The sequence below is a fragment of the Podarcis filfolensis genome (genome assembly GCF_964270895.1).
Source record: "Podarcis filfolensis genome assembly, chromosome: 8".
Lineage (NCBI taxonomy): Eukaryota > Metazoa > Chordata > Lepidosauria > Squamata > Lacertidae > Podarcis > Podarcis filfolensis.
In genome coordinates this window covers 10828539-10854334 of record NC_139611.1, presented here as the reverse complement: position 1 = coordinate 10854334, position 25796 = coordinate 10828539, and the positions used below count along the sequence as shown (strand labels likewise).

The 25796-nt window shown below is 49.1% G+C and overlaps 1 protein-coding gene across 19 annotated transcripts in view; it reads right to left on the bottom strand.

Moving 5' to 3' along the window:
* The window catches only part of HSPG2 (heparan sulfate proteoglycan 2), a 209775-nt gene that overhangs the window by 139817 nt on the left and 44162 nt on the right, over positions 1-25796 (bottom strand). For 15 of the 19 annotated variants that reach the window (XM_083629123.1, XM_083629139.1, XM_083629134.1 and 12 more), the window contains exons 2-6: positions 19489-19624; positions 16986-17069; positions 8704-8787; positions 1646-1755; positions 586-644 (exon numbers count right to left, since the gene is read on the bottom strand). In XM_083629123.1, the coding sequence (XP_083485249.1) occupies positions 586-644; positions 1646-1755; positions 8704-8787; positions 16986-17069; positions 19489-19624 (473 nt within the window). The remainder of the gene's footprint in view (positions 1-585; positions 645-1645; positions 1756-8703; positions 8788-16985; positions 17070-19488; positions 19625-25796) is intronic. The other 4 variants (XM_083629125.1, XM_083629129.1, XM_083629131.1 and 1 more) reach the window with 1 other exon arrangement.

Genomic DNA, 25796 nt, shown 5'->3' with positions numbered 1-25796 from the left:
ATATTTTAATGTATTTTTAATCTTTGTTGGAAGCCGCCCAGAGTAGCTGGGGAAGCCCAGCCAGATGGGTGGGGTACAAATAATCAATTGTTGTTGTTGTTGGCACGTCAGCAATCACTAGCCAGCATGGTCAATGGTCAGGAAGGATGTGAGTTCGAATCCAACGTCATCTGGAGCCCAGCAATGTCTTGAGGGCCACACAATCCCTTTCCCTCTTCTAAAACAAAGCAAGATTGTGATGGAGGCAGCTAGGGGCAGTGAAGGCAAGTGACAATCTAGTTCCGGGATGGCAGACTTCTGGGTGTTGCTAGACTCCAGCTCCATCCAGCCCTGGCCACTAGCATTGCCCATTGTAGAGATGGGAGTTGTAGTTCTGCACCAGCCCAGATGTCCCCCTTTTTCTAAGGCCATTCTTGGTGGGGCTTCTTGGTCTTTCTCCTACACTCTGCTTGCTCCCACCATCTCACATCACCCGGTTAAGAGCTTCTGCCTGCAATGCAAGCTCCTTAAAAGAAAACAATACAGGCGGGGGTTAAATCCTGCCTCCGTGGCACCCTGGACATGGAAACCAACCCCTGGACTCACTTGATGAAGACCACGCTAACCACCTGCTCTCCGGGGATCTTGTAGTATTCAGACTCCAGCTGCGGAGAGAAAATTGCATCAGCCTCGTAGAATTGCAGAGTTGGAAGGGGCCCAAATGGTCGCTTAGTCGAATCCCCTGAAATGCAGGAATCACTGCCAGGGGAGAACCATTCAAAGTGTTTGCTGCTCTGACCTTTCGGGGGATAAGGAAGAGGGCCGATTCTGCTGCATCTGGTACTGAGAAGGGTCCCCAGACCCGCTAGCTCATGGCAAGACTGTTGTGGCTAATTTTTAAATCTACTCATTTACTTATCTGCAATATTTCTAAGCCACCTTTAAAACACACACACACACACACACACACACACAAAATATACAAAGCAAATTAAATTACAACTGTGTTAAACCAGGCTTCCTCAACCTCGGCCCTCCAGATGTTTTAAGCCAGCCTTTCTCAAATGTGTGTGTCCCCAGATGTTGTTGAACTACAACTCCCATCACCCCTAGCTAGCAAGGCCAGAGCTCAGGGTTGATGGGAGTTGTAGTCCAACAACATCTGGGGACCCACAGGTTGAGAACCGCTGTTTTAAGCCTGCAACCCCCATGATCCCTAGCTAGCAGGACCAGTGATTAGGGATGATGGGAATTGTAGTCTCAAAACATCTGGAGGGACTGGGTTGAGGAAGCCTGTGTTAAACGTTGCATTGAAAGCTATGCAAAGCTGTCTGCTTGTCCCCAAACATACATTTTCACTGCCTACAACAGGAGATCTGGAGAGATCAGAGGCGTGTGCGTTTCATCACCATGGAGCCACTGCAGAAAAGGCCCCGCTCCTGATACATTAACATCTTAAATCTAGGGAGGGTGGAACATAGAACAGGGATACCCTAGCAGATGTTAAAACACTGAGTTCAAGGGAATCTTATGGGAGTAGGTGCTTATTTTGATCCAAACGCATAGGGGTATAAAAATCAGAGGAGGATAAGACTGTCCAAACGGTCATGATCTCTGTCCCCTTGGGACAGCTCCTTTGTGGAAATGGGACAGAATCAGGCCTTACCGTGTCCACCACTGCTTTGGAGACATCCTGGAACTCCTCCGAGTTGACATCATCCAGGCGGGAGCTGTAGTCGATGGACTTTGTGAAATTCATCAGGGCCCGGAAATAGACTAGAGGGGAGAGATGATGGAAAGGAGATAGTTAGGAGATTGTTGGTCCCATTAGCGACTTAATACAGAAGAATTCCTTCTCTTGCCTAAACACTCATGACCACAGATACTAATGAGAATTCTTGTGTGTGTCAAAAGTTTCCTATCTGCAAGGCAGCATCAGAGACAGTGAAGCCCAATGATGGAGGTAGAGGGGGCAGTGAAGGCAAATGATGGCCTTGTTCACAGAGACTCTCTCAAGGCAAATCTTTAAAAATGTAGTATAAATGCCGACAACCAGGAAACACCAGCCTGCGAGCGCTCCAATTGGAGAACAGCGTTTACCAAAGGTGTCATGGGCTTTGAAGACTCTCGAACTCAGGACCATAGCTGTCAACTTTCAGATTTGAAAATAAGGGATCAGCAGCCTTGAAAATAAGGGGTCAGCAGCCTCACCTGTCCCGGGGACAGTCTACGGGATATCTAACAATCTGGGATAGCAGCGGGAAGCAGTGGGAAACGGCGCTGGAATAAGGGAATTTCCCGCAAAAAAAGGGAAGGTTGACAGCTATGCTCAGGACGCAAGGGATAAATGTGAGCAATAGGAAGGCACACTTGGAAAACCTTCACCTGATCAACTCCAGCCTGGAAACCTATGTCCCCACTGTGGAAGGACGTGTGGATCCAGAATTGGCCTCCACAGTCACTTACAGACTCACTGTTAAAACCGTGTTTATGGAAGACAATGAACATGTCGCCGACTTCCTGCAAAATGGAAGCTGCTGGAGATGCGAGTGCGAAGGATTTCAAAGCCCTAACTGTAGCGCAAGGGAACTCTTGCCAGAGTGTGTGTGTGTGTGTGTGTGTGTGTGTGTGTGTGTGTGAAATGAAAGGCACCAAATATGCCACCCCACCCAGGCGATAGCTTTCATGAGACATGCCTCCCTGCTCCCACACAGGCATGCAAGGCCTCGGCAGACCCCCTCCTTCCTTCCAAGATGGGGAGATGAGGTGGAAGTCCATGAAGGGGAGGGAAAGAGAGACAAAAAGGCCCTGGATATCAGCCTCGCCACCCCCAGATTTCACACAGGCTGCCTGCCAGGAGCATTGGCTAGCGGCAGCTCCCAGGCGCAGCTGCGAGGCAGGCCAAGCGACGGAAGGGTATGCGACAGCAACGTTTTCGGCGCTCCAGGTGCCTCTGCAGCGAGAGCCGCGTCTGCATCAGGCGCTTTCCCTGCAGGGAAACGGAAAGGGGGGCGAGAGGCAGCTCTGCTTGGCTGCTCCCTTTCATCTGAGGCAGTTAACTGGGGCCCTTAACTGCACTTTCTGAATGGGGAGATAGGATACCGCCAGGCTGGTCTTGTGTCTGGCTGCACAGCAGCCCTGAGGCAGGACAGAGTTATACGGCAAAAAGAGCAAAGAGCAGGGAATCGTAGATTCACAGATTTAGAAGAGGGATCCAAGGGTCATCTAGCCCAACCCGCTGCAATGCAGGAATCACTGCCAGGGAATCACTGGCCCCTTGGCTTCCAGCCTCTGCAGAATTCAAGGTGTTTGACTTTTCAAGGGAAGAAGAAAGAGGGCTGATTCTGCTGCATCTGGAACTGAGATGGGCTCCCAGACCCGCTAGCTCATCGCAAGGCTGTTTGGCTAATTTTAAAATGTACTCATTTACTTGTCTGCAATATTTCTAAGCCACCTTTAAAACACACAGAGACACACAAATGCAAATTAAATTACAATTGTGTTAAACGGTGCATTGAAAGCTATGCAAAGTTGTCTGCTTGTCCCCAAACACACATTTTCACCGCCTGCAGCAGGAGATCTGGGGAGATCAGAGGCCTGTTTCTTAGCGGAGTGTGTTTCATCGCCATGGAGCCACTGCAGAAAAGGCCCCGCTCTGGAGACATGATAATCTTAACTCCAGTTAACTGGGGCCCTTAACTGCACTTTTTCAATGGGGGGATAGGACACTGCTTGGATGGTCTTGTGTCTGGCTGCACAGCAGCCCTGGGGTAGGACAAAGAGCAGGGGATTGTAGAATAATCACAGATTTAGAAGAGGACCCTAAGCGTCATCTAGTGCAAACCCCTGCAATGCAGTAATCTATTTATTATTTATTTATTCACTATATTTCAGTCCCACTTTTTTCCTCCAGTGAGCTCAAAGCGGCCTACATGGTTCTCCCTCTCCCTGTTTTTTTCTCACAACAGTCCTGTGAGGTAGATTAGGCTGAAAGATAAGTAACGGTGGCCTGACATCACCCAGGGAGCTTCATGGTTGAGTTGTGGGATTTGAACCCTGGTCTCTCCCAGATCTTAATCTGACATGCCATGCTGCCTTTCTAGCTCAGAGTGCAACCCAACACCTCCATCAGGGCAGTAGTCAGACCCACAGCCTTGAACAGAGTGGGGCGAAAACACCCTTTTTGCCTGGATTTGTGCCTGCTTCTCTGGCCAACAACCATTGCTAGGTGATCTAGGGTGAGACTGGCTGCAGAAGCATCAGAGGGGCAAAGTCCCCCTTAATCGCAGAATAGTATATTTGGAAAAGACCCTAGGGTCATCTAGTCCAACCTCCTGCAATGCAGGAATTTCAGCTACAGCATCCATGTCAGGTGACCATCCAACCTCTGCTTTAAAACCTCCGAAGGAAGAGAGTCCACCAGTTCCCAAGGGAGTCAATAATCTCTTACTGTCAGAAAGCTCTCCCTGATGTTTAGTCAGAATCTCCTGTCTTGTAACTTGAAAGTCACGGGTTCGAGTCCTATGACTCGAGCAGGAGAAAATAAGCTTGCTCTTTCTTCCATGGGACAGGCCTTGAGATATCTGAAGATGGCTATCCCCCTCTCCTCTCAAGTCTCCTTTTCCCAAGGCTAAAGTAAACCCAACTCCCTCAATCGTTCCTCATCAGGCTTGATTTCCAGACCCTTCATCATCTTGGTTGCCCTCCTCTGCGCACCTTCCAGCGTGTCAACATCCTTCTTAAATTGTGGTGCCCAGAACTGGACACAGTATTCCAGGTGTGGTCTGACCAAGGCAGAATAGAGTGGTAATACCGTATCGGCCTGAATATAAGCCGCACTCCCCCCCACCAAATTCCGACCGTGAAAAGCTAAAGCACAGCTTAAATTTGCGACCTTACAAAAATGGGCTTTTACGATATCGCTGTAGGATTTTCTTCTACGTTTGTCATTTACGGGTGTGAATGTCTGCGGAATTTTAAGGGAACGGCTTATATTTGGGTATTGTCTTTTTTCCCTCTCCCCCTCCCTTGAATTTTTAGCTTATTTGTGGGTGCGGCTTATATCCGGGCCAATACGGTATTACTTCCCTTGATCTGGACACTAGACTTCTGTGGATGCAGCCCAGAATTGCATTAGGCCTCCTTCTCCAACTCCCAGGACAGCAACCCAAGGCAGGGATGCCAGGGTGCCTGTATCCCACTCCCATGCAGCCCGGGCAAACAGGGGTACCCGTTGTCCGACCCATACAAAGGCCCCATTCAGATGCCCCATGTGCCACTGTGCCCCCATGACCTGGCAAGAGCTGCCCGCTCCTCCCTGCCTTGCCGAGTCACCCCCAAAGAATGTGCCATGCCCATGGATTCAAACAGCCCTTTCTAATGCCCTAACAGTATTTTTTTCTTAAGGGGCATGCATGTTTGGGTGGAGGAAATGGTATGGGGTAGTTCTCTCTCACACACACCCCCCCCAAAAAAAACCCTTGCCTTAATCTCTTCCTTGCCACAGCAACATGCAAATCTTTCCTGCCAGGCTCTGCGACATTTGGGGGTTGACCCAGATTGTTGCCTCCGGGGTTAGCATCACCCCAAGGATTAATTCAGCCCCTTGAAGCTCAGGGCTTTTGGGGCTGTGGCCCCGATCTGGTGGAACTCTCTGTCACAAGAGACCAGGGCCCTGCAGGACTTGACATCTTTCCGCAGGGCCTGCAAGACAGAGCTGTTCCACCAGGCCTTTGGCCAGGGCACAGTCTGACCCCCTCCTTCGGTAATCCTCACAGAATTCTAGCCCAACAGTTGACATTAATTCGATTTTGAATTGATTTTAGAATGAATTGATTTTAGAATGCTGTGTTACTTTTATTGTTGTTAGCTGCTCTGAGCCTGGCTTCGGCTGGGGAGGGTGGGGTATAAATAAAATTTATTATTATTATTATTACAGTGGTACCTCTGGTTATGTACTTAATTTGTTCCAGAGGTCTGTTCTTAACCTGAAACTGTTCTTAACCTGAAGCACCACTTTAGCTAATTGGGCCTCCTGCTGCCGCCGCGCCGCTGGAGCACAATTTCTGTTCTCATCCTGAAGCAAAGTTCTTAACCCAAGGTACTATTTCCGGGTTAGTGGAGTCTGTAACCTGAAGCATATGTAACCTGAAGCGTATGTAACCCAAGGTACCACTGTATTATTATTATTATTATTATTATTATTATTATTATTATTATTATTTTAAGTGCTGGAAACTCAGCTCTGGAAGGTGGGAGCAAAACAGCAGAGAAATGTGCTTCCTCTGAGCGCATGCAGAGTGCAGTTCCCTCTCTGCTGGGGCACATCCGTTGTCGGAGAATAGGCAGGCAGCCTTTATCTCTTTTTGTTTCACGGCATTCATATCCCACTGTTCTCCCCCTTCTGCATTTCAATCCCCACAACAGCCCTGTGAGGTAGGTCAGGCTGTGAGGCAGGGCCGCTGGCCCCCAAGGTCACACCCAGTGAACTTCCTGGCCGAGTGGAGGGATTTGAACCCAAGACCAAAGCTGAAACCACTATGCAACACTGGCTCTCAGAGACAAAAAGCATTTTGGGGTTGTGGCCCCCTCTGAACAGGGCAAGGGATGAGGCAGCGGCCTGGGGCAAGCCTGCTGCGCCAGGAGCAATGTCAAGGCTGAATCTCCTGCCACAGCCCCACTCGTTTGGGCCAAGGCCTGGGAGATGGCCTGGGGCACATCTGGGGAGCCAGATGTGGGCTTGTGAGGAGAAGCCATCTTGGCTCCACAATCAGGAGCAGTAATACTTCAGAATGCCGGTTTCTGGGAATCACAGGGATTCCAGCTTCTTTCGCACCCGGGTCCTGCTTGCGGGCTTCCCAAAACGGGCATCTGGTTGGCCACTGTGAGAGCAGGACTCTGTGGACTAGATGGGACACACTGGCCTGATCCACCAGGCCCTTCGCCGCTCCTTAGCTTCACTGGGAGTAGCGACCAGCTACGCTCAACCGATGGAGCCTCCAGATGCAGGCGCAGTCTACCTCCAAATCCTTGTGACTCACAAGCGAGGAGGGTGCTGCTGCTGCACCCTGGGGCTGCTGCCCGTTGGAGTATCTGTTTGGCCACGGTGCGAACCAGACGCTTAGGCCAGATGAGGTTTTTTGGCCTGATCCGGCCACCAGGCTCTTAAAGAGAGGGAAGAGGCCTGGCAAAGGAGGCAGGGTGGGGGTGGTGGAGCAGAGCACCAGAGAAACCCAGGCAAATATCCAGGCAGATTTCTCCGCCTGCACCCTGTAGAGGCCTGGCCAGCCTTGGCAACTGTCACCCCCCCCCCCCCGCGGCTGCAGTTGCTCCAGTCGTGTAAAAATCAGCCCCAAGTCCTTGATTCCTTTTAAGGAGCCCTGCGCTCAGTGCCTCGCCTCTCTCGCTCCCTGGGGCGGGTGAGCTGGAAAATCGCTTTGAGTCGCAAAAGGAGAACAATAAAAGAGAGAGAGAGAGAGGTCTGCGGGCTTCTTCCTGTTGGCTGAGTCAGTTTGGCTGGCCAAGCCTCCCCTTCCCTCATTGCAAAAGTCCAGGGGTAGAGAGATCGCCCATGGGATCATCACATTAAACGCCCACCCAAAAATTCCCGGGCACCCAACTTGTTCTCGGACAGAATCACGGGAAGCTGTCTTCGTCGACCGAGTCAGACCATCGGTCCACCTAGCTCAATAAGGTTGACTCTGACTGACAGCAGCTCTGCAGGGAGATTTCCAGCACTACCTGGCGATGCCGCCCTGAGCTGAACCTGCAAAGCAGGCGCTCTAACCACTGAGCAACATTGCCCTCGCTCCACGACACCCCTCTCCCTGCCTCTGCGCCAGACAATTTCCAGCAGACGGCTAATTATTCCATGCCCATCACCACCAAAAAACCAGCTTTCTTTTGACCATAACAATGGCTTTGGGGGGGCACAGCAGGGCACCCCAACTCAGCCCCCCCCTGGCAGCATAGCCTCTGGCTTTCTTCACATGCAGGCTGGGTGGTGTTATAAGAATTCTAAGGTCCCAAATACAAAATAAACCTTCATAAATGTACAAGGCAAACACATACATAAGTATATAAACCACGTGTCTGAAATAGTACAGGAGAACAATACTCAAGCCATTTTGACTCTCCCAAATTGTCCTCAAATCTGCAAGGAGGAAGGAAATGGGAAATCCTCGCCATTGACTTCTGCTTACCTGTCTTAAGGGCGTATTTGTGTATGAATAGGGGGAGCCTGTGACCTGAATTCAGGAATTCAGGTATTTACCATCACAAAAGAATGGTCAGGCTGCCCAGGTAAAGCAATCAGTGACCATTATCAGGTATCCTAGCAAACAGGATTTCTGCTGGAGACTGCCTCTTGTGATGTATTTCTGCTGTAGACCACCCCTTTCTGTGATGCATGTATGATGTTTTTTTTGGGGGGGGGGTCTCTGGCTACGAGGTGGGCAATTTCAAAAGTCTATATAGGGGCTTGCACACCATTGTTCTGGGTCCCTCCTCCCTCCTGCGTGTGGTGAGTGAAGACCCTGTTGCAACAGTTGAATAAAGATCAGGCTTACTAGCTGCTTTGCTTCACAATATTCTCTGGCTGGCCTCTGTTATTTTCTCCCACCAATAGAGAACACACTGAAGGACTCTATACAGACTCTTGGATACCCCATAAGGGGAAAGGAGCAGGTTTTTTCTATAACAGTGGGTTAGGGACTAGCCACTTACTGAGCAGAGAGTCGTCCTCAGGGGTCTCTGCACCGGTCATGCTTGCAGGGGGAGGGAGCCCAACAGGAGGAGGAGATGGAAGGTCTGCAGAGAAGAGAAGAAAAGAAAAGAGAAGAGAAGGAGGAGAGGAGAGCAGAGGAGAAACCAGTTTTGTTATTGAAAATTCTAGTGCCTGGCTAAGAGTAACAGAAAAGGAAGGACACAGAAATTTGGAAGGAAGGATGGAGAGGTTTGGTTATTGAGACAGCTGAGGAAGGAATAATAGAACTGTAGAGTTGGAAGGGACCCTAAGGGATGTTGTAAGAATTTATAAATCTCAAATATATAAATCATATGTTCATAAATTTACAAGGCAAACACACACATAAGTACAGTGGTACCTCGGGTTACATACGCTTCAGGTTACATACGCTTCAGGTTACAGACTCCACTAACCCAGAAATATTACCTCAGGTTAAGAACTTTGCTTCAGGCTGAGAACAGAAATCGGGCTCCGGCGGCACGGCAGCAGCAGGAGGCCCCATTAGCTAAAGTGGTGCTTCAGGTTAAGAACAGTTTCAGGTTAAGTACGGACCTCCGGAACGAATTAAATACTTAACCTGAGGTACCACTGTATATAAACCACGTGCCTGAAATAGTACAGGAGACCCATCCTGAAGTCATTTTGACTCTCCCAAATGGTCCTCAAATATTTCTCTATAGGGAGGAAGGAAATGGGAAAGCCATATCTATCGTCTTTTGCTTACCTGTCTTAAGGGCGTATTTGTGTGTGAATACGGTGAGCCTGTGACCAGGATTTAGGAATTTAAAGTATTTACCATCTCTAAGGAAAGGCCAGGCTGCTCAGGTAAAGCGATCAGTGACCATTAACAGATATCCTGGCAAACAGGTTTTCTGCTGGAGACAGCCTCTTGTGATGTATTTCTGCTGTAGACCACCCCCTTCTGTGATGTATGTATGATGTTTTGGGGGAGTGGTCTTGGGCTCCAGGGTGGGCAATTTCAAAAGTCTATATAAGGGTTTAATTGGACGCGGGTGGCGCTGTGGGTTAAACCACACAGCCTAGGGCTTGCCGATCAGAAGGTCGGTGATTCGAATCCCCGCGACCAGATGAACTCTGGTCCTAGCTCCTGCCAACTTAGCAGTTCAAAAGCACATCAAAGTGCAAGTAGATAAATAGGTGCCGCTCCGATGGGAAGGTAAACGGCGTTTCCGTGCGCTGCTCTGGTTTGCCAGAAGCGGCTTAGTCATGCTGGCCACATACGCCGGCTCCCTCGGCCAATAAAGCGAGATGAGCGCTGCAACCCCAGAGTCGGCCAGGACTGGACCTAATGGTCAGGGATCCCTTTACTTTTACCTTGGGCTCCAGGGTGGGCAATTTCAAAAGTCTATAAGGGTTTATGCACCATTGTTCTGGGTTCTTTCTGCCTCCTGCATGTGGTGAGTGGGGACCCTGTTGCAACAGTTTGATATAGATCAGGCTTACTAGCCACTTTGCTTCTCAATGCTCTCTGGTTGGCCTCTGTTATTTTCTCCTACCGATAGGGACTCTTAAGGACTTAAGGACACTTAAGGACTCTATACGGGCTCTTGGATACCCGATAAGGGAAAAAGAGCAGGATTTTCCCCCTTAAAACATGGTCATCTAGTCCTGAAATGCTGAAATATGCAGCTGTCCCAGATGCGGACTGATCCTGCAACCTTGGCATCATCAGCACCATGCTCTAACCCACTGAGGAAGGTAGAAAGGGCAGGAAAGTTTGGCTATTGAGTGCTGAATGGTCAACCATCAATAGGAGGGAAGGAAGTAGACATATGAGGCAGGAAAGGGGCCCAAGACGAAAGGACGAAGCATTGGTGCGCACACTGCTATGCTCCCCAACAACAACCCTCACCTCAATGTCCTCCCAGGCACACCCCTCACAACCCCCTCCCTGCAGCCCTCCTGCCTCCCCCCACCCATGTGAAACGCCTCCATTGCCCCATCTGTTCAGCCAGGACAGGGTTCAGCAAACTTTTTCAGCAGGGGGCCGGTCTACTGTCCCTCAGACCTTGTGGGGGGCCAGACTATATTTTTTTTGAGGGAAATAATGAACGCATTCCTATGCCACACAAATAATAATAATAATAATAATAATAATAATAATAATAATAATAATAATTTATTTATACCCCGCCCATCCAGCCACTCTGGGCGGCTTCCAATAAAACACTAAAATATAATAACCTATTAAACATTAAAAGCTTCCCTAAACAGGGCTGCCTTCAGATGTCTTCTAAAAGTTTGGTGGTTTTTTTCCTCTTTGACATCTGGTGGGAGGGCGTTCCACAGGGCGGGTGCCACTACCGAGAAGGCCCTCTGCCTGGTTCCCTGTAACTTGGCTTCTCGCAATGAGGGAACCGCCAGAAGGCCCTCGGCGCTGGATCTCAGTGTCCGGGCAGAACAATGGGGGTGGAGACGCTCCTTCAGGTATACTGGACCGAGGCCGTTTAGGGCTTTAAAGGTCAGCACCAAGACTTTGAATTGTGCTCGGAAACGGGCGGGCCAGTGTAGTTCTTTCAAGACCGGTGTTATATGGTCTCGGCAGCCGCTCCCAGTCACCAGTCTAGCTGCCACATTCTGGATTAGTTGCAGTTTCCGGGTCACCTTCAAAGGTAGCCCCACTTAGAGCGCATTGCAGTAGTCTAAGCGGGAGATAACTAGAGCTTGCACCACTCTGGTGAGACAGTCTGCGGGCAGGTAGGGTCTCAGCCTGCGTACCAGATGGAGCTGGTAGACAGCCGCCCTGGACACAGAATTAACCTGCGCCTCCATGGACAGCTGTGAGTCCAGAATAACTCCCAGGCTGCGCACCTGGTCCTTCAGGGGCACCCCATTCAGGACCAGGGAGTCCTTCACACCCGCCTGCCTCCTGTCCCCCAAAAACAGTACTTCTGTCTTGTCAGGATTCAACCTCAATCTGTTAGCCGCCATCCATCCTCCAACCGCCTCCAGAGATGCCTTTTAAATAAAAGCACACGTTCCACTCATGTAAAAACACCAGGCAGGCCCCACAAATAACCCAGAGATGCATTTTAAATAAAAGGACACATTCTACTCATGCAAAAACACACAGATTCCTGGACTGTCCACGGGCTGGATTTAGAAGGTGACTGGGCCGGATCCAGCCCCCGGGCCTTAGTTTGCCTACCAGGAGAGCTGTGGTCCTCCACACCCGCAGTGATGCTCTCCCAAAATGGATGATGACATCAGAAACAGTTGTGCCCCCACCTCCCCAAAGCCAACCAGACCAGAGGTGTTTACAATTGCAGGCGAAGTATAAGCATGGTTCAGCATAGAACATCTGGGTGGAAATGAGCTCTGCGCATTGTTTTGAATTTCCTCTGAATTCTGACGCAGGTTTGCAGGTCTGTGGGTGTGTCTGAGGGCTGTATGGGGAAGGGAACATGAAACAGCATGGGCGTGTGTGCAGAGGTTTGTGCTTCCAACGCCCCCCACCCACCCACCGGATCTATCCCCCTCCCCGCCTTCAAACCCCCCCCCCCATCTTGGCAACCCCCTTGGATCCCAGATACAGGGCCATAGCCCCAAACTTCCAAGGACTCGCCCCACCAGATCCCGCCTCCCCTTGGAATGCCTCCCAGGGAGCAGAGATGGTCTGGGGTTTTCCCCCAACCAAGATGTCAAAAGGAGCGGAGCGGCTTAAAATAAAAATACATGCATGTGCAGAGACCCAAATTCTGCAGCAGGCCCAGGCAGCAGAGGAGGGACTGCACCCAACATAAACTTTACACACCCAGCCCGCTTTTGCAAGCAGGGATCTAGACCTCTCTCTCTCTCTCTTTCCCCCCTCGGCTTTTTAAAAGTAATTTGTTTTCTCTTCTAAAAGCTCTGCTTACGGGATAAAAAACACAAACACGCACGCAACAGCTGCTGCCTTGTTTGCAAGAGGGCCCCATCGACTTGCACGCAAAACATCTCTGGCAGCAAGTGGTGTAGCTGGTGTACGGGGGAGGGTTGTCGCCAATGCCAGCCCTACTCAGAGTAGACCCACTGAAGCTCACGAGCATGCAGGACTTGGGTTCATTCGTTTCAGTGGGTCTGCTTCGAGAAGAATGTGACCGGATGCGCCCCAACAAATTTAAAGCACATTCCTCCCTGGGAAATGTAGTTTGGCCCCCACCAAGAGTGCTACAGTTCCCAGCACCCACAAGAAACTACTATTCCCAGATTTCTTCTTTGTGTATGTGTGTGTGCGCTTTAAATCCATGATGTGTATGCAGCCAGTGTTTGTTTTCCCCTCTGAAAGTCACTCCAAATGCACACCTCTATATCAATTAGGACATGGCCATTTGTGTTGGGGGGCCCTGCACCCCAACACCTCTGCAGGGGGAATAAAGAGGGGAAGCCCATGCCCCCCCACCTTAGCTGCCTTATGCCAAGTCAAACATACACCGCATTGAGCTCAATAACATCAACACTGGCTGGCAGCAGCACTCTGCGGTTTCAGGTATTTGCATCCTTACGGGGAGATGCTGCCAGAAATTGAACCCAGGGCCTTGCAGTCTTTTGGCAAATAATCTCAGCACTCTCAGCCTTGCTTCTAAGCAGAGGGGCCGACACATGCCCTGAGCCGACCTAAGCTAGAAGGCAGAATCTGGCCTATTCCTGGTTGGTTGTCCTTTAAAAAAAAAAGGTTCAGGGACAGATAAAGGTGGATTCTGTTCCTTCTCTCCCAAGCTTCCAACTCCCGCACTGAGAGGCAGTATGGCATAGTGGTTAGAGTGTCGGACCAGGACCTGGGAGACCAAGGTTCAAATCCCCCCCCCAACTCAGCCATTGACCAATTCCTGCCTCTCAGTCTAACCTACCTCACAGGGTTGCTGTGGGGGTGAAATGGGGGGGGGAGAGGCCATGTCGGAGGCAAAGGTAGGATAGAACGGCAATAAATAAAGGAACCGGGAAGCTGGAAATGAGCACAGATGCTCTGGATAGTTGAAGGGGCCGGAGGCGACTTCTCCTGCCGAGACGCTGCAGACAAGACAGGCCTCCGCCTTTCCAAAAAGCCTCCCCCACAGTTGGATGGGCCTCTTGGGTCGGGAATGGGATGGGGCCGGCAGGGACTCATCTCGCCAGTGGCTCTGGAAACCGCCCCAGGCCTCTCCTGCCCACGGCTCAGGCAGGAATCCGGAACCAGACGCCCTCCGTGGCACGACCGGGCATGCCGCAGGCTCTTGCCGGTTGCCAGCACAGACCAGATGCCCCAAATGGGAGCCCAGGAGCAAGGTCTGGTGGGCGAGAGGCATCGGGAGACGAAGAAAAACGGAAGAAGAGTCCTGGTGGATGAGACCAGTGGCCCGTCCAGTTCAGCATCCCCTTCTCCCAGTGGCTCCCAGTTGCCCCTTATGGGAAACCTGCTAGAAAAATGCAATCTGTGCTGCTGACAGAAGAAGTGCGACTCATGCAACACGTTGGCAATTAATGTACACAGAACAATTATACACACTTTATCAACCTTCCGAGAAAAATACAAAACATTAAACAAAGCGAACGACCCAGCCTAAAATGAACTTATAATGTCTGGTTTCAATAGATTTTTCAAATGCTTAACTCAGTCAGTTCATGAAGATACTAACAAAAGGTAAGTTCGATATTCACAATACCGAGAGATGCTAGTAGAGTTGTAAAGGTAAAGGTAAAGGGAACCCTGACCATTAGGTCCAGTCGTGACCGACTCTGGGGTTGAGGCGCTCATCTCGCTTTATTGGCCGAGGGAGCCGGTGTACAGCTTCCGGGTCATGTGGCCAGCATGACTAAGCCGCTTCTGGCAAACCAGAGCAGCGCACGGAAACGCCGTTTACCTTCCCGCCGGAGCGGTGCTTATTTATCTACTTGCACTTTGACGTGCTTTCGAACTGCTAGGTTGGCAGTAGCAGGGACCGAGCAACGGGAGTTCACCCCGTTGCGGGGATTCGAACCGCCAACCTTATGAGCAGCAAGTCCTAGGCTCTGAGGTTTAACCCCCAGCGCCACCTGCATCCCTATAGTAGAGTTGTAGATAGATGTTAATAAAGTTGTAGACAATGAAGTTGTAAACGACAGGGTTCCGGCGTTTTGCACGTGTTTCACCCTGGCAGTCCAAGTAAGCAAATCAGTCTCTTAAGCTTAAGCCAAGAAAGAGTATTCTCTATAAGACTGAATATCAATATACATATAAAGACTTTGAGATTAGACTACTGAAGAAGCCTGGAAAACTATCTTGGTAGTGTGCTACCTGCAAGCCCCAGTTAAAGGGCCCCGTCGGGGGCGAATAGCGGCCTCTTGATTACTTGGACTGCCAGGGCGAAACAGGTGTAAAATGCTGACACCCTGTTGTCTACAACTTCATTGTCTACAACTTCATTAACAACTATCTACAACTCTACTGGGGACGCGGGTGGCGCTGTGAGTTAAACCACAGAGCCTAGGGCTTGCCTATCAGAAGGTCGGCAGTTCGAATGCCCGCGACGGGGTGAGCTCCCGTTGCTCGGTCCCTGCTCCTGCCAACCTAGCAGTTCGAAAGCACATCAAAGTGCAAGTAGATAAATAGGTACCGCTCCGGCGGGAAGGTAAATGGCGTTTCCAGAGTCGGTCACGACTGGACCTAATGGTCAGGGGTCCCTTTACCTTTACCTTACAACTCTACTAGCATCTCTCGGTATTGTGAATATCATCAAACTTACCTTTTGTTGGTATCTTCATGAACTTATTTAATAGACTGAGTTAAGCATTTGAAAAATCTATTGAAACTAGACATTATAAGTTCATTTCGCAAGCTTTTGTGGCTTTGTTTAATGTTTTGTATTTCCCTCATGGGAAACGAGCAAGCACAATTTGAGCACAATTTCACTGTGGATTTGAACACTGCACCAAATCCAAAGGCAAGTTGCACCGGTAGAACCTCAGCGCGTGACAGATTGTGCAACCTGAACAAAGTCACCCGCAACCTGCAATATTCATTCTCTCATGCCGCAACTCCCCAGTAGGCGATGGTAACTTAAGAGCTTTGTTAGACGCAACCTTTTTATTCTACATTTCCCCCGTAAAATGGGGACTTTTGTTTGTATTATTTAGGAGCTAAAATCTCCATCAGAGGACTACAGGGTCCTCTAGCTCAGCAGGAATCACAGCGGAAGAATTCCTGATAGTCACCCAACCTCTGTTTAAAAATCTCCAAGTCCACCACCTTCTGAGGTTGTCCTGTGGTCTAAACCACTGAGCCGCTTGGGCTTGCCGATCAGAAGGTCGGCAGTTCGAATCCACACAACAGGGTGAGCTCCCGTCGCTCTGCCCCAGCTCCTGCCAACCTAGTAGTTCGAAAGCAAAGTGCAAGTAGATAAATAGGTACCACTGCGGTGGGAAAGTAAACAGTGTTTCTGTGCGCTCTGGCACTTGTCACGGTGTTCCATTGCGCCAGAAGCAGTTTACTCATGCTGGTCACATGACCCGGAAAGCTGTCTGTGGCCAAACGCCGGCTCCCTTGGCCTGAAAGCGATATAAGCGCCGCAACCCCATAGTGGCCTTTGACTGGGCTTAACCGTCCAGGTTTTTTTTTTATGACCGATAACCGCATTCTGGTTAAAAAGGGACGCGGGTGGTGCTGTGGGTTAAACCACAGAGTCTAGGACTTGCCGATCAGAAGGTCGGCGGTTCGAATCCCCGTGATGGGGTGAGCTCCCGTTGCTCGCTCCCTGCTCCTGCCAACCTAGCAGTTCGAAAGCACGCCAAAGTGCAAGTAGATAAATAGGTACCGCTCCGGCGGGAAGGTAAACAGCGTTTCCGTGCGCTGCTCTGGTTTGCCAGAAGCGGCTTAGTCCTGCTGGCCACATGACCCGGAAGCTGTACGCCGGCTCCCTCGGCCAATAAAGCGAGATGAGCGCCGCAACCCCAGAGTCGGCCACGTCTGGACCTAATGGTCAGGGGTCCCTTTACTTTAGCTTTACCTTTACCCGCATTCTGACATTTGAAATCCAACTGATATCTGCACTCTGACCCACACGTACGTCCAGGACTTGCCAATTTGGTTGAGGGACAATTGCAAATTTCTCCCCCGTCCTGCCCACCCATATATGAAGGTGTTGGGAGCCCTGTTACACCCAGCTCAGGACTTCCTGCAAGCAGCTGCACCCCAGGGTGAGGCCAGCTCTACAGCTGGAGTTTCCTCTGGACGGGGGACTTTGGGGATTGAATCCGGAGACGTCTTGTACCCCACCACTAGACCCAGACCCAACTGGGCTCTTACCTGTGGGGAAGAGAGGCTCGATGGTGGGGAGAGGCTTGTCGGGGGAGACTGTTCCGCTGCCGTTCTCGCCACTTCCATACCCATCTGCAAGGGAAAGCAAGAACCACGACGTGAGTGTCACCTGAGCCAGCATAGAGTCGTAGCATTGCATAGTTGGAAGGGACCCCTGCGGTTCATCTAGCTCAACCCTCGGCAATGCAGGAATTGCAGTAGAATTGTTGTTGTTGTTGTTTATATACCATCCTATACCTGGAGGTCTCAGGGCAGTTCACGGAAAAGATCACAAGACATAGCAGAATAAAAGTGTTGGTGCTGACCTTTAAAGTCCTAAACAGCCTCGGCTCAGTATACCTGAAGGAACGTCTCCACCCATGTCGTTCTACCTGGACACTGAGGTCCAGCGCCAAGGGCCTCCCGGCGGTTCCCTCACTGCGAGAAGCAAAGCTACAGGGAACCAGGCAGAGGGCCTTCTCGGTAGTGGCACCCGCCCTGTGGAACGCCCTCCCATCAGATGTCAAGGAAATAAACAACTATCTGACTTTTAGAAGACATCTGAAGGCAGCCCTGTTTAGGGAAGCTTTTAAAGTTTAATAGATTATTGTATTTAAATATTCTGTTGAAAGCTGCCCAGAGTGGCTGGGGAAACGCAGCCAGATGGGCGGTGTATAAATAATAATAATAATAATAATAATAATAATAATAATAATAATAATAATAATAAAATGATAAAAACAACAACCCAATAACACCTCCCCCAGAAAAGAGCCACCGTTTAAAACGATATAGGATGTCAAACAGATGAACCAAAGGCCTGGTTAAAAAGGTACATTTTTGCCTGGCATCTAAAGGTGTGTAATGACGGCACCAGGTGAACTTCCCTAGGGAGGGCATTCCACAGACGGGGAACCACTGCAGAGAAGGCCCCATTCTCATGTTGCCACCTTCTGGACCTCTCAAGGAGGAGGCGCACAAAGGAGGGCCTAAGAGGATGATCTCAGGGTCCAGGTAGGTTCATATGGAAAGAGGCAGTCCTTGAGATATTGTGGTCCTGAGCCGTTTAAGGCTTTATAGGCGGAAACCAGCATTTTGAATTGGGTCCGGAAACTAATTGGTAGCCAGTGCACTCGGACCAGGATGGGTGTAATGTGCTCAAACCGTCTTGCTCCGGTGAGCAACTTGGCCGCTGAATTCTGCACTAGCTGAAGTCTCTGAACCGTCTTCAGAGATGGAGAGTCCACCCCCTTCCGAGGAAATATTCGAAGTTCTGCCTCGAACCCTTGGCCTGTGCTATTAGACAACATAGCGAGATCTACAGAGCAGTTCACAACTCAGTTGAATATCAATGGGTTTCATTTGCAGATGATACACTTTTGTTTATCACAAAACCTCATACTGGTATCCAAAGGCTGTTGCAAACAATAAATACTTTTGGTCAAATTTCTGACTACTCTATTATAAACTGGGTTAAATCAGAACTGGTGCCAATGGGCGAAAAGGTGCTAACACATTCATTTAAGAAATATCAGTTCTGCATTATTCTGTTGGGTGCCACCTAGAGTGGCTGGGGAAACCCAGCCAGATGGGCGGGGTATAAATAAATTCTTATTCTTATTCTTATTATTTGTTCAGTACTTAGGTATTTTAATTCCGAAGGATATAATCCAGTTAGTACCAGGTAATAGGAACAAAATAATCAAAGAGGTTTCCTTAGACATTGACAGGTGGGAGTCATTAAACCTTACCCTTTGGGGAAGACTAAATGAATATTACTCCCATATTATATTCCAAGAGGAATCACCATCCATATTCCCAGAAAAGAAGCTCATTATTAAAGAAATGCCTATGGGGTTCTTCAGCTCCAAGATTATCATTATTAAAAAAGCAATTAAACAAGGAGAAAAGTATTAGGATGTATAAATACTAATGGGGGGTGAGTTAAAATTGTCAGATGATAATATTATCCTAAACCACACTCTATGTGCGGTTTGACAGTGGGTCAACAGAGATGGACTCTTCGTACTCTTACTTTTGCCAAAAGACTGATATTGATCCATTGGAAAGATAATACTATGCCCGCCCCACTTTGATCAATAGATAGAAAATATGATAGAAGATATTTCTTGTGCTATATGAACAGATTGCTTTTTGGATAAATATAATGACATTTGGAATGCACTTTTCCTGTTTTTTATCTCCTTCAATTTATTTCTCCAGTGAAAATGAAATTTAAATACACCAAGAGCCTCCTCCTCCTCCACGAATCTGTCCAATCCTCTTTTAAAGCCGTTCAAGGTGGCGGCTGTCATTGCCTTTTGTGGGAGGGAGTTCCACAGGTGAACTCTGCACTCTGTGAAGGACGTTCTTTTGTCTGCCCTGAATCTTCAGACACGCAGCTTTTGCGAAAACAAGATTCGGACGTTGCGGCAAGCTCCACCGTACGTCCTTCGCATAGCCAAACGTGGTGCTTTGGAAGAGGCGGAAATTTCCCCAGCCCAACCCTCACCTCCGGACGCCTCGTCCGCTAGCAGATCCTCATCGTCAGAAAGCTCCGCGTATTTCCTCCAGCGCTGGCGCACGGCCTCCGATTCTGTGTCTTCAGGGAAGGAGGACTCATCCGACCGCTTGGACGCGTGAGCCACCTGAGAGCAGGGAAAGCGGAGCGGTTAGGTGGAAGAAGGGTGCTGCTCTCATCTTGAGCATGGAGCACCCACTTTCTCTCTCCCCTACCAGGATCCGTCCCAAGGAAGGGTTGCCACCACCTGCCGTTCTAGCCAAGTTGCAGATCCTCTGCAACTTGGCCTCCTCTGCCACCCCAACAGGGCTGGATTTAGGTTTGATGAGGCCCTAAGCTACTGAAGGCAATGGGGCCCTTTATATGTCCAGCTGTCCTTGGTCAACAACAAATTGTCACTGGTTTTTTTGTGTTGAATATAAGCTATACGGTAATTTATGGACCTATAGCCATTTGCACATAACAAAATATGTATTTAACAAAGTATTTGTTGAACTGAAATAACAATTAAGAAGTATATCAATAGTGAAATACAATTAAGAAGTATATCAATAGTGAATTAATTATTAAGCTCTAACTTAAAATGATTTTTTTATTCATAACAAACTTAATAATGCAAACACACTGGCATTTGGCAATAACAAAAGTTCCTTTATAAACGCAATTTACAAAGACTCATAATCTAGTCTCTTTAAACTTGCTATAACATGAAATAATAATAGGTGTCAATCTATGATGCAAACTACTAATAATTATAAATAGCAGAATGTAGGCACCCTATATATAGAAATGAGAAAACCAGTGATATTTTAGGGAGCAGGCTAGCAGGCGGGGCCCATTACTTATATCATAGGAGCGTACACAACACAAAACACTGTTGCTGTTATGTAGATTTTATTTGGTTTTTTATCTTTAATTTAGGAAATGTACATCCAGTTTTTTTCCCTTTAAATTTTTTTGGGACCCCCAAGAGAGTGGGGCCCTAAGCTAGAGATCCTCCACAAGGGGGCAGAATTTGGTGGCGCAAGAGTGTGTGTGCCCCACAACCCCCACCCCTGACCTGTACAGTCATACCTCATGCTACGGCCACTTCATGTTACGTTCTTTCAGGTTACGTCCCACAGCGACCCGCAAATACCGGAAAGGGTTACTTCTGGGTTTCGCTGCTCACGCATGCGCAGAAGCGCAAATTGACGTCACGTTCATGTGCAGACGTGGCGAATCGCAACCCGCACGTGTGCAGACGCACCGCTGCAGGTTGCGCTCTTTTCATGTTGCGAACGGGCCTCCGGAACGAATCCCGTTCGCAACCAAAGGGACCACTTTTTTGTTCCAGAGCAAAGATGGTAACCAGGCCCAGATGGAACATTCCCAACTGTTGGAAGAGCCCTGAGGGTGGATTGAGCCCAAAGGCCTTCTGCCTTTGGATGGATGGCGGTGAATGGATTGAGGTTGAATCCTGACAAGACAGAAGTACTGTTCTTGGGGGACAGGAGACGGATGGGTGTGGAGGACTCCCTGATCCTGAATGGGGTAACTGTGCCCCTGAATGACCAGGTGCACACAGTGGCGTAGCGTGGGGGGTGCAGGGGGGACGGGCCGCACCGGGCGCAACATCTGGGGTTAGGGCAAATCCATGGGTTAGGGGGCGCAAATCCACGGGTTAGGGGGCGCAAATCCATGGGTTAGGGGGCGCAAATTACTTGCCTTGCCCCGGGTGCTGACAACCCACGCTACGCCACTGGGTGCACAGCCTGGGAGTCATTTTGGACTCACAGCTGTCCATAGAGGCACAGCTCAGTTCTGTGTCCAGGGCAGCTGTTTATCAGCTCCATCTGGTACGTAGGCTGAGACCCTACCTGCTCACAGACTGTCTCACCAGAGTGGTGCATGCTCTAGTTATCTCCCGCTTGGACTACTGCAATGCACTCTACGTGGGGCTACCTTTGAAGGTGACCCGGAAACTACAACTAATCCAGAATGCGGCAGCTAGACTGGTGACTGAGGGGGGCCGCCGAGACCACATAACATCGGTCTTGAAAGACCTACATTGGCTCCCAGTACGTTTCCGAGCACAATTCAAAGTGTTGGTGTTGACCTTTAAAGCCCTAAAGGGCCTCGGCCCAGTATACCTGAAGGAGCGTCTCCACCTCCATCGTTCTGCCCGGACACTGAGGTCCAGCGCCAAGGGCCTTCTGGTGGTTCCCTCATTGCGAGAAGCAAAGCTACAAGGAACCAGACAGAGTGCCTTCTCGGTAGTGGCGCCCGCCCTGTGGAACGCCCTCCCATCAGATGTCAAAGCGACAAACAACTACCTGACATTCAGAAGACATCTGAAGGCAGCCCTGTTCAGGGAAGTTTTTAATGTGTGACATTTCAGTGTATTTTTGGTCTCTGTGGAAGCCGCCCAGAGTGGTTGAGGAAACCCAGCCAGATGGGCTGGGTACAAATAATAAATTATTATTATTATTATTATTATTATTATTATTATTATTATTATGCCCACAATGGGAAACCCGCAAGCAGGATTCGAACACAAGAGCAAAGTCTCCCCTCCTGCGCTTTCCAGGGACTGGGACTTAGAGGTAGACTGCCCCTGGATATGATGAGTCCTTCTCTTTCGATGCCTCAATGGGAAGATGAGAGACATCGAAGAACCTCAGAAGATCCTGCTGGATCCAGTCAGTGATCCATATAGCCCAATGTCCTCTTCTCAAAGATGCCCCAAGCAAGGACTGAGCATATCTCCAAACTTGTGAATCCCAGCAACTGGCGTTTCAATATTTTATTGAAAGTTTTCAACATATCATACAATAAAAGCCAATCTAATCGAGAGAGAGAGAGAGAGAGAGAGAGAGAGAGAGATACAGAAAAGCCAAAATAAGAGAAAAAACCAAAAACCAAAAGGGAAGAGAGAGAAGGAAAAAAAGATATAAAAACCCTCTCATCACAATTGTGCCATATCCTTTTTCCATATACAGTGGTACCTCGGTTTTCAAACATAATCCGTTCTGGAAGACCATTCGAGTTCCAAAAACCAAGGCACAAAGGGCAGTCGGAAAATTTAATAGAGAAAATTGAGGAAAAATAACATATACACGCAGCGGAAATAGTTTGACTTCTGAGAGACGTTCGAAAATGGAAGCATTTACTTCTGGGTTTACAGCATTTGAGTTCCGAAACGGAGACGTTTGAAAACCAAGGTACCGCTGTACAGAAAAGCAGACATTCCCAGCTCTCACCTGGGAATTCCTGTTTCTTTCCCCTGTCTCCCACACAGAGCCCCTCATCACCCACCTGTCATCTCTCTGTGTATGTCCTCATCAGTCCAGGGTAGAGGACTTCAGAAAAAATTAAAAACAAAAAGAGCTAAGTTAAGGGCAAAACAGGAAAACCCAAAACAACAAAAAAGTGGGCTTCCCATCCAATATCTGCCAATTGTATATATACAGTAATAATACTTCAAATTAATCAGAGCAGACATGATGGGTTAACGTTTAGGTATATCAAATTACATAGCTTCTTATCATGCATCACAGCAACTGGTGTTTAGAGGTATACTGCTTTTGATAGTGGTTCGATATAATAAGAGCTTGCTGGGAGTAACTGGAAAAATGCAGAAGAGCTAGAGGTGAACCAATGGAGGAAAAAACTGAATAATATTATAATTTTAGAATACCTAACTGTGAAGATACATAGAATGAAAGGGTTTAAGGTCAGTGAGAAAGAAGTGGATTGGTTTGGGAACATATTGAATTATTTGAGTAGGTTTGAACAATTTGGGGCAATTAAAATGTTGAAAGTTAAATAAACCTTGTGGAAGGAGGAGTGTTAAGGTATATAAAAGGTAAAGGTAAAGGTACCCCTGCCCGTACGGCCCAGTCGTGACCGACTCTGGGGTTGCTCGCCCATCTCGCTTAAGAGGCTGGGGGCCAGCACTGTCCGGAGACACTTCCGGGTCACGTGGCCAGCGTGACGAAGCTGCTCTGGCGAGCCAGCACCAGCGCAGCACACGGAAACGCCGTTTACCTTCCCGCTATAAAGCGGTACCTATTTATCTACTTGCACTTAAGAGTGCTTTCGAACTGCTAGGTGGGCAGGAGCTAGGACCGAACGACGGGAGCTCACCCCGCCGCGGGGATTCGAACCGCCGACCATACGATCGGCAAGTCCTAGGCGCTGAGGTTTTACCCACAGCGCCACCCGGGTCCCCGTTAAGGTATATAGAAGTGTACATATGGTTAATTTGAATATGTTATTATTGAATATGTATATTATTGAATATTGTATACCCAATGTATCAGCCGCCTGGGGGGTTTCACCGTTTGTGTTTTGGTGGTTAGTAAAAAAAAAAAATAGGGACGCGGGTGGCGCTGTGGGTTAAACCACAGAGCCTAGGACTTGCCAATCAGAAGGTCGGCGGTTCAAATCTCCGCAACCGGGTGAGCTCCCGTTGCTCGGTCCCTGCTCCTTCTAACCTAGCAGTTCGAAAGCATGTCAAAGTGCAAGTAGATAAATAGGTACCGTTCTGGCAGAAAGGTAAACGGTGTTTCCATGTGCTGCTCTGGTTCACCAGAAGCAGCTTAGTCCTGCTGGCCACATGACCTGGAAGCTGTCTGCAGACAAACGCCGGCTCCCTTGGCCCATAGAGCGAGATGAGTGCGCAACCCCAGAGTCGGTCACGACTGGACCTAATGGTCAGGGGTCCCTTTACCTTTACCTTTAAAAAAAAATTATATATATATAATATGAGCTTGCTGGATCAGGCCCAGGGGCACCGTCTAGTCCAGACTCCTCGTCTCACAGCAGCCAACAAGGAACCCCAAAAGAAACCCTCTGAGCAGAGCAGCAACTTGGGAATCCCCAAAACTGACATTAAAGGGTATACTGCCACGGATAGTGGAGGTACGACATGAGAAGAGCCCTGTGGAGAAATCAAGCCAAAGGCCCATTCTGATCCAGACTGCAGGGAATGAAGCTATAGCAGAGACCCACCCCTCTTGGTGCCCGCCTGGGGAGAAAAGGGTCTCCGGGCCGCTGCACCAAGGGGACTGAGACAGAACGGGCGACGCCAGGATGCCAAGATCCTCCTTGGGCGATGCTTGAAGTCAAGGAGCTGAGCTGAGGGTGCTCGAGTCACCTGGAAGAACAAACTGGGGAACAGCCAAGTCACTTGGGAGAGGCTTTGATAAGGAACAGAGAATCAAGGAGCTGCTATAAACAGGAAAGTGGAATGCAGGGCCCAACTGTGTGTGTGTTTGTGCGCTACATCCCATGCACAGCGAGCTCACGCTGAACGACAGCAGAGTGGTATAGTGGTTAGAGTTTTGGACCAGGACCTGGGACAGTCCTGGGTTCGACTCGTCCACCCACTTGGGTCATGACACTCACTGGGCGTGGCCTAGGGCAAGTCGCTGCCTCTCAGCCTAACCACCTCACAGGGCTGTTGTGGGGATAGAACGAGGAGCGGGAAGAAGCACGTACGCCGTCTTGAGCTCCTCAGAGGAAAGAAAGTGGAACGTGAATGCAAAAAATTAAAGATATGTATACAGTGGTACCTCAGTTTTGGAACATAATCTGTTCCGGAAGACCGTTCAAGTTCCGAAACGTTTGAAAACCGAAAACTCAATAGCCGACAGCTAAGCCTCCAGATCTTGCACTCAACGGAAGCCGTGTGTCATGTTCGACTTCCAAGGCATGTTTGAAAACCGAAGCATTTGCTTCCGGGTTTATGGCGTTCAAAAGCCGAAACGTTCGACTTCCAAGACGTTCGAAAACCGAGATACCACTGTAATCTTAAGGGCCCGGAGCAGGAAGTTTGCTGTTGTCCCAGAACAACTCTGCGTTTCCCAAATCCTCCTCCTTGTGGATTCGTTGATTAAAAAGACTGATTGCCCTCACTCTTTGCCAGTACAAGATTTCCAGCGGGCCGGTTATGGGGCTCAAGAATAAAAGCAGCCGGCTGAACCGTTAAAATAAACTCTCGGCGCCCGCTGGAACATGGCATGAGGCAAAGAAAAGGCAGTGTGGACTCCGGAAGGGGGAGTAGCTTAAAATGCAACGACTGGGCTGGCAAAAAGCCCTTCAAATTAGTATTATGAATAAATTTATATAACACCCTTCATCCCATGACCACAGGGTGGTTTGCAACGTGCCAAGACAGATAAAGGAAGTCTTAACCCGTTCCTGGAATCAGAGCGGCAAGAGGCAGCAGCTGTACCTGTAAACATAGAAGGCCATGGATAAAGCATTGTTATTTATTGTTATTAATCCCGCTTATGGGTTTTCTATACGTTGGC